The sequence below is a fragment of the Protopterus annectens genome, chromosome 16.part0 (genome assembly GCF_019279795.1).
Source record: "Protopterus annectens isolate FY-2018-M chromosome 16.part0, PAN1.0, whole genome shotgun sequence".
NCBI classification, from domain to species: domain Eukaryota; kingdom Metazoa; phylum Chordata; order Ceratodontiformes; family Protopteridae; genus Protopterus; species Protopterus annectens.
Genome location: NC_056750.1, coordinates 251,104,069 through 251,119,510, shown reverse-complemented (window position 1 = coordinate 251,119,510; position 15,442 = coordinate 251,104,069). Strand labels below are relative to the sequence as shown.

The window sequence follows — 15,442 nt, the reverse complement described above, 5'->3', positions numbered from 1 at the left end:
GACTATACTCTTACAATGTTGCTAAGGCCTGGAACTCCTTATCTGCATCTATCAGGTCTAAACCCACCTTCCCATTTTTCAAACTCACTCTGAAAGACTTCCTAGCTAAAATATGGCTCTGTTCTTGCTCAAAACCAGGATAACCTATATCCCTAAATGTGAACAAGTACCTTTTCATTCCTTATAACTCCTTACTCTCCCTTCTTCACTTACTTCCTTACTGCTATCTAATTCTCTTCTCTGAATTTCTCTCTAAATCTACAATAAGCCTTGTTTTTCCCTCACTTCATATTGCAATTCCTTTTTGTATTACACTAACTTGCTTTTAATTTCTCTACAAAGTGTCTACAATTTCTTTAAAAATTAAATGATTGTCCTACAACCTGTATCGATTAACCCATGTTTTTACATTATGTCTAATTTGTTATAATTATTTAAACTGCAGAGGTTTTTGTTTTATTTTTGAAGATTGTAAAATTGTTCTTAAAATGTTTTGTAATAATTTGGAGCTTTTCTCAACAGGCCTCCACTGAAAATGGGCTTCTACCCAGTCGGACTTTCCAAGTAATCAATGTCAATAAATAAAATAAATATTTAAACTTTCATTATAGCTCATCTCATCCCAAGTTTGACTGTTATGGCCCTTCCAGGAGTTGTCATAAGAGTTTTTGCAGTGTATCTGCTAACCTCTCACTGAAGTCCCACCTGTTCAACAACTAAATTGCTGTCCCCGTGTAATCAGGACTGTTAACACTACTGGGGCATGATCCAAAATCACAACAAACTGCCTTCTCTATCTGGTCAACCAGGTTTCCATGCTCCTTTGATATTTAAAACCTGTCAACACATATCCAAGTCCCATATCCAGGTGAAAAATAAGTTATGACCACCATTCCTTCTAGTTCTTACATCCTCCATTCCAAATATTTTGAAAAAACTGCAAAGAAATCCCCTCTCCCTAGAAAGCCTCAGTTTCCTAGGACACATCCTTTACATCTCTAGCATTACTAATCTGACTCTAGTCTCTGCTAATAATCAATGTCCACCTGTTGATGGTTAACACACCTAAAACAACCTAAAATTTTCTTATCCTGGTCTTGGATAGGAAACACACAGCTGCTAGTGTTAGCCTCTGACCTTGGCATTCACCACCTCTAACCATTATAAATCTACCATCCCTATCCCTAATTACATCCTCCACTATTAGCAGGGTACCTCTAGTGACCACAATTACTGTCCCTTATATATTTACTAGGGATCTGTCCTTCAGATGGTCTACTTATTGCAACTTCCTTCAACCTCTGTTTTTACTTCTCCATCTACAACAGACTTAGTATAAGCAGACAAGTTTGAAAATGCACCTTTACTTTGGGCACAGTGAATTTTCCCTGATTGGGGGGGGGGAGGGTTAGCTTCTCCCATCCCAAATGTAAATTTTCAATTTTTCAAACACATTCCATTGCTTCTAACATCATGTAAAATTTGGATGTTTGTTAGAATGCTCCATGAATAACACATACACTGTGGGGTATGTTAACAGCCTGCATGACACCTCAACTCATTCTGTTTCAAGAAGGTGGACCACATGACATGACAATTTCTTTTATCAAGGCAACAGCTTAATTACCAATACATAACCATATATTACAACATGCACATTAAAACTAATAAGCAAAATGGACAAGCAAGCACTAATGTAATCTGCCTGCTGCATGTTCTAAAGAATAGGCTGCATAAAACAAAGGAAATTTTACAATGCAGTAAACTAATGGTCACAGCCATGTTTAAATTTTGCAGGAGGGCTGTAAAGCTAGGAACTTGCTGCAACAGGAAAATACAAAGTACAGCCAGTGCCTAGTCCAAACAAGCAAAATAAAGCTTACAACATACCACTTGCAACAGAAGAGTACAAACTGAGTTCAACCTAGTCCAAAATAGTACAACTGACAAAGCGTAAACAGAATTAAGGAGGCTCTGAAGTAAATAAGGCACTCAACTCTACGAACATACTGTTATAGTAACATTCAAAGTGTAATAATAAGAGGCAATGACAGCTCTCAGAAAAGAATGCGTGTTCATGGGACTGGCAGACAAAAATCACAGTGAAAAACGTGGAGCATGACTCATAAGAATCCTACAAACACATAATGAATACAACAGGTACAGAGTGCACTGTGACAAGCATACAGACAAAGCTAATATAACATGTAGTATCTACTGTGACAGCCATACAGACAAAGAGGTAACAAAATATAAAAATGTACCACATAATGAGAATGGCATGCAGATACACAGATTGTGTAACAGGAGCAATGTGTACTGTCATATGCAGACAAACGGATGATTCAGGTACAGTGCGTTATGGGTAAGCCAGAAAGAGGCAAAGTCAACACAAACGTAGGTTGTGCTTTGACAGATGCAGGAAAAAAGTACAGTTGTGTCTACTTTCCATAAATGCAGAAGTTAGAGTACCTTAACTGTTGCAGTAATATGGGTTTCCCTTGCTGTGACAGCCCTTAGCTGGCCTAAGTACCAGAGATTTAATTCACTCATCCAGGATTGCTGGATACCCTATACTTGACACAAGGATGTCTGGGTATAAGGATTATTGGCCAGCGCCGTCTTATAGGTCTTTCTTGCCCCAGAAAGGAAGGTCATCCAGGAGAAGCTCCATGCCTGGAGTACAGAACACCTTAAAAGTCCTCAATTGTGCCAGACAAGGATCCTAAAGATCTAAAAGAGAGGAGACAGAGAAAGGGAATTAGAAAGGGGAAGGGGAGAGGACAGCCCACCCCAACCTCCAGGGATAAGAGAGGGAACAGAGGTAAAATGTACTGCAACAGTGAGACACTAACATCTACATTTATGGTACGTAGACACAACCATACTATGTTCATCATGTTCCACTGCTGCAGTAATTGTATGGGAGGATTCCCAAAACTGAAAAAAAATGGGGGGCTGGTATAAAGATACATGCGCACAGAGGTTAGAATACCCTGAAAGACGGCAGAGGCAAATCCAGCCCTGGATTTGGAGAAAATGGGCAGATTATAGCATTTAGTAAATGTGTGGACTGAAAGTGGCAGCTTCTAGAATTTTCCTGTTAGGGACCCCTCAGAGAAAGCCACATGTGGTGGTAGTAACTCTGGTGGAATGAGATTTGATATGGAATGGAACTTGCTTTCAATGATGCCTGTAATAGAAGGAATACAGTCAGAAATCCACTTACAAATTTGCTAGTAAGGTTTTCCCAGTCTGTTACTAGCACAGGCTATAAGAAGTCGGTCAGATTTCCTGTCTGCCTTAGTCCAGTCCAAATGATATCAGAGTTGCCTATGAACATCCTGGGAATGAAGAATACATCCCCCCTGTTTTGAGGGTGAGGGAAAAGGCAGGGAGGTGAACGGACTGGTTTAGGGTAAATTCAGAAACCACTTTTGCCATGAAAGAGGGGTTATTCCTGAGAGAAACTCTGTCTTGGTGAAAAATAAAAGGTTCAGTGTGAATGCCCCCCTGCTTATTAAGTACCGCATCATTGTGGTGCTACCTGTCTACGGTAACAGAGTCCCTGAATTCCAGGTCTCCTTTAAAGTTAGAATGCCCTTGCAAACAGACTTCATTTCCTTTGGATTTATGTTATTTTTCAGGACATTTTGTTCCCATTTTCCTTTCACTTAGAAGCTGTTAGTGTGCTACCCAAGTCAGTTCTGTGGCAACTGTGGTTAGAGTCTGAGTTGTTTAAGATATTCTGAAGGGTACCCCTAGGCTTTGGGTGCAAGCACAGATCTATCACTGAAACTCTCTATTTTTTTTTTTTTTTTTTTTTTTAATCAAGGTAGGAGTGGAATTATGTGGTTGAAGGACTGGCTGTGCTGAATCCAAACATTTTTCAAATAATTTATTCTCCTCATGTGTAACCTGGGTAAAGGAACCATTAAGATGCAAAAGACCATGAACCACAGAAGACAGAGAACCTCACATTCTGGAATAGACTGAGAGAAGAGATTCTTTTAGGTTACTTATAGGAACAGAAGGGATGCCAGCAGGCTTTGGGAAGGAAGTGAAGGAGAGTCTGCAACCTGGCTTGATGACATTGACCACCCATTTGTCTTGGGTAATTTTTCCATTGTTGGTGGAAATAGGTTAACCTTCCTCCTGGTCTTACTGAAGAAAAGGAATGAGGAGTAGGTGGGGTTGGGGTGGGACTTAAGGGAATGGGGGTTACCGGCTGAGTCATGGTTGCTTCCTGCTGAACCCCTGGGGTCAGGATCCACTAGGCCTGAAAGCAGATTCAAGCTGCCATCTTTTCTGTTGCGTCAGTGTCCTATGCCTTTTAAACCTTCTCTCTCCAGTGTGGGGGAGGTGCAGGATTTAGCAGGACAGTTTCTGCTAAACCTTGGTAGCTGAACCTGCAGAAATTCTTTGACAGTCTGCATCGATTTAGCCTTCTCCAAAGTCTTGAAAAGAGACTCTTCTTCAGGTCCAAACAAAAAGTCCTTGTTTAGAGGAGCATCTAGAGTCTCAGACTTAACATGATATAGAAAGGATTGCTTTCTTAACAAGGCATGTCTATGAATAACCGACTCAGAAGCAGCTACCCTGCAAGATGCTTCTAGAGGATCATAGCTGCACTGTTATGACTGCTTTGCAACCTGAGAAATGGAGTTGCAGTTATCCAGCAACTCTTTAGAGAAATTTCTGTGTTCTACCTCCTTCAGTTTTTTCTTTCATATGGTCCAGAAGGGTTTTCTGGTACTTAACTATATCGAAACTGGGAAATGAGAGCTCTCAAAGCCAGGATTGCAGATGAGTAGACTTTGTTTGCAAAAACAATCCAGGGTTTCCCCTCTATCCTTAGGCAATGGGTTCCTGGAAGTGCTTCCCTTAGATCCCTTAGGAACTTGAGTATCCACTTCAGGATCTGCAGGATTCCTAAACAGGTGCTTGTGAAAGTCCAAGAACCCTACTTCCATGGAGTAGGTGGTTGGGAGTCAGGCTGCTAGGATGAGTCAAAAACATAATCACCCATAACTTCCAACACTAGAGAAATACACAAAAGTTTATGTTTAGGGAGCTTAAGGAATTCTTTCATCCTATTCTTAGACTGAGGGTATTCTTGAGCTTCCCAATGGAAATATTGTCGCATGTTATGAAGAGTTTCCCCAAAAGTGATGTCCTAAGGTGGTGAAGCTGAGGCTTGGATGCCCTCTGAATCAGAATCAGCATATAAGCCTGACAGCTGGTCTACTTATGCCAATTCATAAGAATCTAAGGATTCCTGGGCGGGAGGGTCCCTCTCTCTTTTCCCAGAAACTAATTCTGTAGGAGCAGGGATGCTGATAATATTGTAGCATCCAGGCATCACAGTCCTAAGTAAATCTTCAGCCAGACTAAGCAGATTCTTCTAGCAGGCCTGAAACGGTTGGGAGCTTGAAAGCCTAGGATAAGACATGGCAAAAAGTATTCCACTAGATTTAACTTTAGCCTTGGTCCTAGGTGTGACGTTGGAAGCACTGTCACCAGGCATCAGGTGGGCAGCGGCAGCCTATGCAAAATCAACCAACAACCCCTCACAGATTCTTGGAATTCTGCCCTCCCTATCTAAAGCCCTAAAACAGGAGTCAGAAGCCATGGCCTGCAAAGTGGTTTTGTATCCAATCGACAACTCTTGCCCTATGGCCTACAAAGCAGTTTTGGACCCCATCGACAATGACTGCTCTACGACCTGGGCAGAAATAACAGAGTCAGGAGACATTTGGGGCACAAAAGGGCACACTACAGTGGTCTCCGACACTTCCTCAGTCATAGAGAGGGACTGCAAAGGTGTCTCCTGTCCTCTGATTATCACAGGTCTGGGCAGACTGGATGAGGATGAAGTTATCTCATCTGTCCACTTATGCTGTTTCATATGCTTTTTTGTGGGGGTTGGGGGGGTCAAAAAATTCACTGGTGGATGCCATAACATGTGAGGATCCCTGAAGCCCTTTTTCTTTCTCTAAATACTGGTAAACAGACTCGACCCTACAACAAATCATACACATGTTAAAATTAGCATAGTGAGGACAGTTTGGAATGTCATGCTCCAGGTCAAAGCAAAAAAGATAAAGTGAGCGAAAGTCCCGATGTGGAATCTGTTTTCCACAATCAAGACAGACATTAGTCCTTTTACTCATGCAAGTACACACAATAAATAGATAAAATTAAGTTTTTCATCAAAGGGGTACTTAGTTTTGTATAAGTTCGCTGGTCTTCGGACTGACCAACACACACTACAATATTGATGCTTCAGGCTCAGACAGCAAGAAAGAGCTCTAAGATGGTACTGGCTGACAACCTTTATACCCAGACATCCTGATGTTAGGTACAGGCAGTCCACCAAACCAGGAGGAAGGAGGGAGTTAAATCTCTGGTACTCAGGCTGGCCAAAGACTGCCACAGCAAGGAAAACTCATATACAGTTATTATTGCAACAATGAAACACGAACATCCCAACTAACACAGGTTCACACTGTAGGAGAGTACATCTAATTAGATTTCCTGGGCATATAAGAATGGTACCACTGAGCAAGAGACTGACAAACAAGTTAACAGCTCATCTCTGTATTTACTGTGCAACTTTAACACACAATATAATCAACAACAGAAGCAACAGTCTTACAGTTTTAGTGCACTAAAAAGGTTGTGTGGACAGTCCAGTGAAAAGAAGCTTGCACAAATATGATTAGATTACTAATATCTACATAACTACCACAGGCCAACAGACTAAACTGACACAAGACAGATGACCAGAATGGAATAAATGAAAATGTTAAGTAGGGAAAATTTTTAAATTACTCACATTGACAGGACGAGAAAAGCATACAAGGATCCGTCGTTGATCACGGTTTACATACAAACAGTTGATCTTCAGAAGCGAGTCAGCTGGAAATGGAGAAAGAGAATCTTAAATGGTCAGTGACAAGATGGTGAGTACTAAAACAAATGGTGCCAAGTCAGTTGGCTCAACAAGAAGATGCAGGATGACATTTAGATGGATGCAGCAATAGCAATGGAGATGGGCAGGCTACAAAGCATTGTCTTAGTTCTGTCTTGAAAGTCACAACAGTTCTTCTCTGATATAGGACTCCTTGTCTTATAACCTACTCCTAAGGTCCTATTTTCCACTGTGCCTTTCCTTCCTTATTTTAGGCACCACTGATAGGAATCTCTAAATTGCTGCACTTTTAAGAGAGTCAGACTCAGCAAGTTAGGATGGGACATTTAGGGATGCCAGATTTTTTGTTTTTTGTCCTGAAGGTAAATACATCAAAACAAACATAACACTCAAAAATACATCAAACTTACCCTGAACAGTACATAAAAAAATACATACATGTAATATAATACAAAACATCTGAAGAAACAACACACTCAGAAAACAGAGCAAAATATTGAGAGATGCAATATTCATAGAACACAAAGCAAGGTATCAGAACACTGCTAATGATGAGCGTGAAACAATACAGCATAGAAAAGCATTACTATACAAAAAACACAACACTGAAGGGTGCGTTAAAAGAGGCAAAGCTGCACTCGCAACACAACACAAGCCAAAATACATCACAAGAAACTTCAAACAATAGAACATGAAATAAACTTGGGCTACAACGCAAAACATATTAAAATAAGAAGAATGCAGCATAAAATTAAAAGATGCATATTCAAATGTACTACTAAATAATGCATTCCATTCACTTATTTATACCTTTACTTACCTGTTTATTGTTTACTGTAATCAGACAAGTGAATAAACTGTTCAAAAATTCATGTATGTAGCTACAGACTAAACTGGAAAGGTAGGGGAAAATAAAAAGAAAAACAGATTAAAAAGTAAGGTTTTGTGAGGCACTACATGCAAAGTAGATTTGGGTTGGAAATTTGCCATAGTTGTAGATGCTCACTTAGATCAATGCTGCAGTACACAGTCTTGGGACTTTCTCACATGATGTAGCCTGAGGCCTTCTCGATTACCACAGCATCTCATCATCCTTCAGCCGGCAGGTGCCCTCCCTATCTGATGTTAGACACATGTGGTATAAAGGGCTGTAGGCCAGCACCATTTTCAGACTTTTCTTGCTCAAGGGATTGAAGTCCACATTTCTCTGGAGAAGCACAACCTGTCCAACTGACCATTATTATCAGAGGTGGGTAATGGCTTGAGGGGAACAGGAGGGGAGGGATGGTAACAGGCAATGAACCCACTCCAACCCTTGGAGTAGAGAGTCAGATGGGTAGGAGGGAGGAAGGGAAACAGTACTACAATACTGATCTACTGAAACATCTATAATTACATTAAGTTTCTAACAACTGCACTATGGCCTTCATAGCAAATGTTGCAGTACCAAGTCTTAGAACGATATCAGAGCAAATTTATTCGAGTGGCAAGATAGCAGTCTGTGCTTGGTATTCTGACACTGCAGGATGGCAGAGGCAAATTCAGCCCTGGCCCTCGAAATGGTACCAAGGTGGTAATGCTTAGTAAAGGTGTATAAAAATGTCCAAGTGGCTACTTCCATGAAAGACTGTGTTGAGGTTCCTTTCAAGAATGCAGTGGTGGCTGCTTTTTCCTAGGTGGAGTGTGCTCTTACTCTGCCAGGTATTCATTTGTACGATGTGTACAGCAAAATGTAATGCAGATTGCTATGCATTTTGAGATGGTCTGCTTCCATACAAGTCTTCCCTTCTTTCCTTTTGTAAATGGCACCAGTAGAAGATCAAACTAGTCAGGGAATCTTGTCTTATGGAGGAAGAACATCATCTGTATGTGTATATCAAGGGACTGCAGGATTCTTTTTCCTTTAAGAGGATTTGAAAAGAACACTGGAAGATTAATGGCCTAGGTCATTGAGGCTTCTGATGCCACCTTGGGCATAAAGGAGGGATTAGTTCTCATGGTAACACTGTGAAAGATGAGGAAGGATTCCCTGGACATGAGAGCTTGCAGCTACAAAATATGTGTGGTTATAATGAAGGCTAACAGCAGGGCAGATTTCAAAGTTATCAATTCAAAAGGTACCATAGCTGCTGGTTCAGAGTGATGGGGTCAGCTTTTCTAGTATGTAATTCAGGTCATATGCAGGGGGCAGGATCTCTCTCTCTCTGGTGTCCTGAGATACAAACTCTCTTTTAGAAACTACTTCAAATGGGGAAGAGAGTAAGCCCATGGGAACATAGCTGAACCATGCAATTTTACGCTAAAATATAATGGAGAAGACAGAAGCAACTAGGAACATGTTTACTGGGAATACAACCAGTTGGCAAACTTTAAAAATTCCCTACAAAGTTCTGACGGGAAAAAAAAACGAAGACAAGGGGCAGCAACTAAGGAAATTATTCTTTGACATAGTAAGGCTTTACTAAGTTAATGCTACTGGCTGTTAAAAAAGCAATTACTAGAAAATGGAAATAAAAATCAACACCAAAACGTGACAAAAGACTGGAATACTTTCAAGGAGATAAAAGGATTGAATGTGGGATATCTAGAAAAGGGAAGGGGCACACTTCACAGAAATAAATGGAAGATGAAAGAATAATACATGCAGAATATTGCTCATAAGAAGTGAGGATTAAGAGAATGAAGGAAATGAGCAATTTAGCTAATGCTGGACTGAATGAAAATTATTAAAAAGAAAACACAAATGATAAAGGAGAGTGTTCCTTAAAGTGGTTTGTTTTCTTTTTTATTAACACCCGTGAGCTCAAGTTTCAATTTAAAATGAGATGACTTAACGATGTTTTAAGGAGGAAAAAAAATGAAAGTTTATGGGCCACTGATGGACCAAGCAAATGGTTTAAAAATTACCTATGGGACAGGAGATGCAGGGCTATGTCCAGTTCTCATAACTCTGAAACAGACATGTTCTCAAAGAGTGTGCCCGTGCATCAGGTTCAATTTTCTATCATTTACCAATAACTTGATGAAGGTACTTCCCTTGTCACGATATGTATTTATAATCCGATCCTTTTTAAGGGTGGTACAACCAGTTCAGAGCCTCAGAAAAGCCTACAGAATGATTTTAAAAATATGTTTCTCTGAGTAAAGTAAAGAGCAATCTTTTGGATTTAAAAGTAAACTGTAAAAACATTTATCAACTAAACCTGTGGTTATAACAGTTAATTAGGCGCACTCGAACTTGACCATGCTACAGTAACCATACTTGGGAAAGATTATATCACATATCTGGATACATCATTTTCAGTCACTTTGGGGGGAATGTTCTGTGCCACCTACAATTCTATCTTGCTCAAAGCAAAGGAATATTGTAGGAAGTGGAAGGGCCTTTGTCAGGAGTTGCCACAAAATTTAAGGAACAGGTTGGCTTGTACTGCCATCACCTGCTTTGTACTGCAAAATGCATACCTTGCCCTTTCCCAACAGTTTTTCTCTGCATTGAAAAGACAAGTTTACAAAATTTCTATGGGATGGCAGTAAGGCATGAATAAGATGTGGCATACCTTGTGAGTTAGCCTGTGGTCATGACCCCACATGACATGGCATTCTTTAGCTATGTCAAGAATCTCAGTGGCACTGCTCAGATCTGCTCGGAGTTAGTGCAGAATGGCACAAAATACACTGAACCGACCAATATCGCCAACATCCTGGCAGACAGGTTCAGCGCAAACTTCACCCCCCCTCTCATCCCTAAAAGGGCCCATAACCTTACCAGAAGAACATAGAGTTCTTGAAATCACAGACACTCAGGTTAAAACAGCCCTCTCCAAAGCCAAAAACACAGCATCAATGGGACCGTAACGGTGTCCCAGGCTGTGTCATACATGAGCTCAAAGACGAACTAACCCCTCATCTAAACACACTGTTCAAACTCAGCCTCTCCAAAGGCTACATACCCATAGAGTGGTGCACATCAACGGTTATCCCGCTCCACAAAGGTGGAGCCACAACAGACCCCGGGAACTATCGCCCTATAAGCCTGACTAGCTTGGTCTGCATGGCTATCTATGGAGCACATCATCATGGAACTCATTAACAGAGACATTGGGAACCTCCAAACACTGGACCCTACCCAGTTCAGCTTTGTTAAGTGCAGATCATGCCTCCTAAACCTGGTGGACTTCTTTGAGACAGTTACCAAGGCTATAGACGAGGAAAAGGTGGTACACACAGCCAATCTAGACCTTGCTAAGGCCTTCGACACCATTCCCCATTCTGGTATTATAGACAAGCTCACCAGCCTGAACATAAACCCCTACGTTACAAGATGGGTTGCCAACTGGCTCACAGACAGAACCCACATGGTGACAGTTGCGGGAGCTAGGTCCGACTCTAAACTGGTTACAAGTGGCGTTCCCCGGGGCTCAGTCCTAGGACCCCTCCTGTTCAGCATATACTTCTCAATGGTACAGGCAAGCACAGGAGGACTATGGCTGACCAAGTTCGCAGACAACTGCAAACCTGGGGCTATAATTGACTCTCCGGCTAACACAGACATCCTCCAAAAGGGTTTCACTGAGATGGATACCTGGTGTCAAAATCATGGCTTCAAGCTAAATGCCAAAAAGTGCATAGTCATCCCCTTTGGAAAAAACAAAGTACCCACAAACTGCCACATAGGTGGTAGTCTCCTAAATACGGAAGATGTAATAAGGGATCTGGGGACCCAAGTAGACAGTAATCTTACCTTTGATAATCACATTACCAAAGTGGTTAGAAAATCCTTCTAAGTGGCCCACCTAGTCACAAAAGGGTTCACATCCAGATCAAAAGAGGTCATTGTGCCCCTCTACTCATCACTCAGACTCATCATAGAGTACAACGTCCCATTTGGGATGTACCTTACAAGACACCTGCAACAGCTAGAAAGACCACAGAAGTACTCACCAAGAGGATCACTGGCCTCAAACAGATGCCCTATGCAGCTCGACTGAAGAAACTCCAACTGTACTCGGTTGCATACCGCCTACTCAGAGGTGATCTCTGCCTGACATACAAGGCCATGTCCTACCCAGAATTGATGGACATGCTCCACCTAAAGAAAACCTTATTCCCTCGAGCCACACACTCTAGGGATCTAAACCTCACCACAACAATAAATAGGACGTGCTGGAGGGATAGATTCCTGTCCCAGGGAATTCCTATGCTTTGGAACAAGATCCCAGTCTATATTAGGCAGAGCTCCTTGCTAACACTCTTCAAAAGAAACCTTGATGAGTGGATGGGAAACAGAAAGTTTACCCTGGGGATCACTTCAGCGGCTCTGCTGGACAGAGGCACAGGGAACTAATCTAAGGGGGTGGCGAAAGCCAACACATTCTGGCTAGGCTTATAAATGCCTTCAGGCTGACAGCCTAGTACCTACCTATAGGTTCATAGGTTTATACTAGGCTATCTGCCCTAAGGCATTTATAAGCCTAGCCCAAATTATTGTGGCTTACGCCACCCCTTATATGAAAAAATACTGTGCCCATTAGTTTGTTGTGCCTCTGTCCAGCAGTGACCCAGAGATGATTCCCGGGGTAAACCTACGATCTCCCATCCACAGGTCTAGATTTCTCTTGAACAGAGTCAGCGAGGTGCTCTGCCTCACATGGACCGGGATTTTATTCCACAGCATAGGGAGTCTGAGTGATAAATCTATCCCTCCAGCACGTCCTATTTATATCCGTGCTAAGGGTTAAGTCGCTTGCTCTAGTGGTTTTGGTGGATTTGGATTTTTTGAGGTGGAGCATGTCCATTAATTCCGGGTTGGACATGGCCTTGTATGTCAGGCACATGTCACCTCTGAGCAGACGGTATGCGACTGAATAGAGCTGGAGTTTCTTCAATCTGGCAGCATATGACAGATTTTGGAGTCCCTTTATCCTTTTGGTGAGGAACTTTGGGGTCTCTCCAATTGCTGCAGATGTCGGGTGAGATACATCCCGAATGGGGCATTGTACTCGATCATTGGTCTGATAAGTGAAGAGTACAGGGGAACAATGACCTCACTAGATCTGGATGTGAATCCCTTCATGATCAGGTGGGCAATGTAGAAGGTCTTTCTAACCACTTTAGCAATGTGAGTGTCAAAAGAAAGGCCACTGTCAACCTGGGTCCCCAGGTCCCTGATAACCTCTTCTGTGCTTAGTGGATTTCCACCTATATGGTAGCTTGGGGTTACCTTGTTTTTCCCGAAGGGTATGACTATACATTTTTGGCGTTTAACTTCAGGCCATGGCTCTGGCACCAGCTATCTGTTTCCGTGAGTCCCTTCTGAAGGATATCCGTGTCCGATGCACTTTCCACTATGGCGCCCAGTTTGCAGTCATCTGCAAACTTTGTCAGCCAAAGTCCTCCCATGTTGGCCTGTACTTCTGAGAAGTAGATGCCAAACAATAGGGGCCAAGGACCGAGCCCTGTGGGACACCACTTGTGACCGGCTTGGAGTCTGACACAGCGCCAGCAACTCTAACCCTGTGGGTTCTGTCCTTAAGCCAGTTTGCAACCCATCTTGTGACATATGGGTTTACATTTAAGCTGGTAAGTTTTTCTACAATACCCGAGTGGGGTATTGTGTCGAAAGTCTTTGCAAGGTCAAGGTAGGCTGTATGGACTGCCTTTCCCTCATCAATGGCCTTGGTGACTATTTCGAAGAAGTCGACCAAGTTCAAAAGGCATGATCTTCCCTTGACAAAGCTAAACTGGGTCGGGTCCAATGTCTGCAAGTCCCCTATATCTTTGTTTATGAGCTCCATTATGATCCTCTCCATAGCTTTGCAGACTAGACTTGTTAAGCTTATGGGGCGGTAATTACCAGGGTCCGTGAGAGGCGCCACCTTTGTGGAGTGGGACCACAGTTGCCGTCACGCCACTCCTTGGGCACGAATCCTGTGGTAAGGCTGAGATTAAACAGCTGCCTTATGTGCGGGTTTAATTCCTCATTTAGCTCATGTAGCACACAGCCGGGACACCATCCGTCCCATTGATGCTGTGTTTTTAGCTTTAGAGAGAGCAGCTTTCACCTGCGCATTTGAGATGTCCAGGAGGCTACACTCGGCTGGGATAGTTATCTCTCCTTTAGGGGAGAGGGGTGAAGTTTGCACTGAACCTGTCTGCCAGTATGTTGGCAATGTCTGTGGGTTCAGTGATTTTTGTATCATTTTGGACTAATTCTGAGCATATCTGTGAGTTTCCACCCAGGTTCCTAACATAGCTGAAAAAGGCCTTATGATTGTCCTTTGAATCCATGGCAATTTTTCTCTCAAAATTGGCCTTAGTTGATTTTATGAGTGCTCGTATTTTTTACTAATAATGATCAGGGTGACTTCCCTTTTATGGATTTTGTTCTATCATGTAATAGCTTTCTCCTCTTATTGTAAAGTTTGTTAATGGCTGGGGTCCACCAGACTGGACGCTTGCCCTTTGTGGAAAGAGTCTTGGTTTTATTTGGGATTGCCTGATCCATGCAGTCCTGGAGGTGTTCATAGAAGGCATTTGTAAGGGCTTCATAGCTTGGGTTGTGGTTTCCTCTGACTCAGGGGCCTTGAAGGATACCACACCAGTCTTGAGTAGTGTGAAGTTTGCTTTAGAGAAGTTCTTCACTATGGTCTTTTTGTTTGGGGTGGGGCGGGATGTGGATTTCCAGTGAGATTAGTTTATGATCAGATCTCACCAATGAGGGATATACTTCGGTGTGGAGCATTTTGTCCCCATGTTTGTGACAATGAGATCTAGTATATTTTCTCCTCTCGTGGGAACAGTAACTAGCTGTTCCATGGCATTTGAATTTATGAACTCCAGGAACCGTTGGGCTAGAAAGTTAGGGCTTGAGTAGTGTTCCCAGTCTATATTCGGTAGTTGAAGTCACCCAATATGATGGTGTTTGAGATACATTTATACCCTCCAGTGTCTTCAGGAAGGCTGTGTGGGGTTCCTGAGTTTGAGAGGGTGGCCTGTAGCATGCTACAATTTGTAGAGCAGTTTTGCCTATGGTTAGTTGCACCTGGATGGTTTCCGAGCTTCATGCGTTGCCACCAACCTGGAGGTGTGAGTATCCTTTATGAATATGGATACACCCTCCTTTTGTGGAGTGGTCCGGGTTTTGGGGCCGGAACGCATGATATGAGGTAAAACCTAATAGTGCCGGGGTGCTCTCAGGAGCCTTGAGCCAGGTTTCAGTTACAGCACAGACATCGATGTTCTCCATACTGAGAAGGGCCTCGAAAGTGCATTTTGAGATTTAGACTTCTGGCATTGAGCAGCATTACCCTCAATTTCTTCCCATTTTGTTTTCTAGGGTGGTAGGTTTAGAATTTGAGCCTGCCCAAAATAAGTCACTATCGGGGTGCCTAGAGCCTTAGGCATTATCCGAAGTCCCAGGGGTGACAGGTGCAAGCCCCTTGCGAAGCAGCGTGGCTTGTCAAGCATGTCATCCCAGGCAGACAGACACTGGATCCCCTTTGAATG

At 42.5% G+C, this 15,442-nt stretch overlaps 1 protein-coding gene across 1 annotated transcript in view; it reads right to left on the bottom strand.

The window, feature by feature from the left end:
- Positions 1-15,442, bottom strand: part of RABGGTA (Rab geranylgeranyltransferase subunit alpha) — a 1,248,770-nt gene that overhangs the window by 529,368 nt on the left and 703,960 nt on the right. The window contains exon 8 of the mRNA XM_044058049.1: positions 6,839-6,921. Coding sequence (XP_043913984.1) covers positions 6,839-6,921 — 83 coding nt within the window. The remainder of the gene's footprint in view (positions 1-6,838; positions 6,922-15,442) is intronic.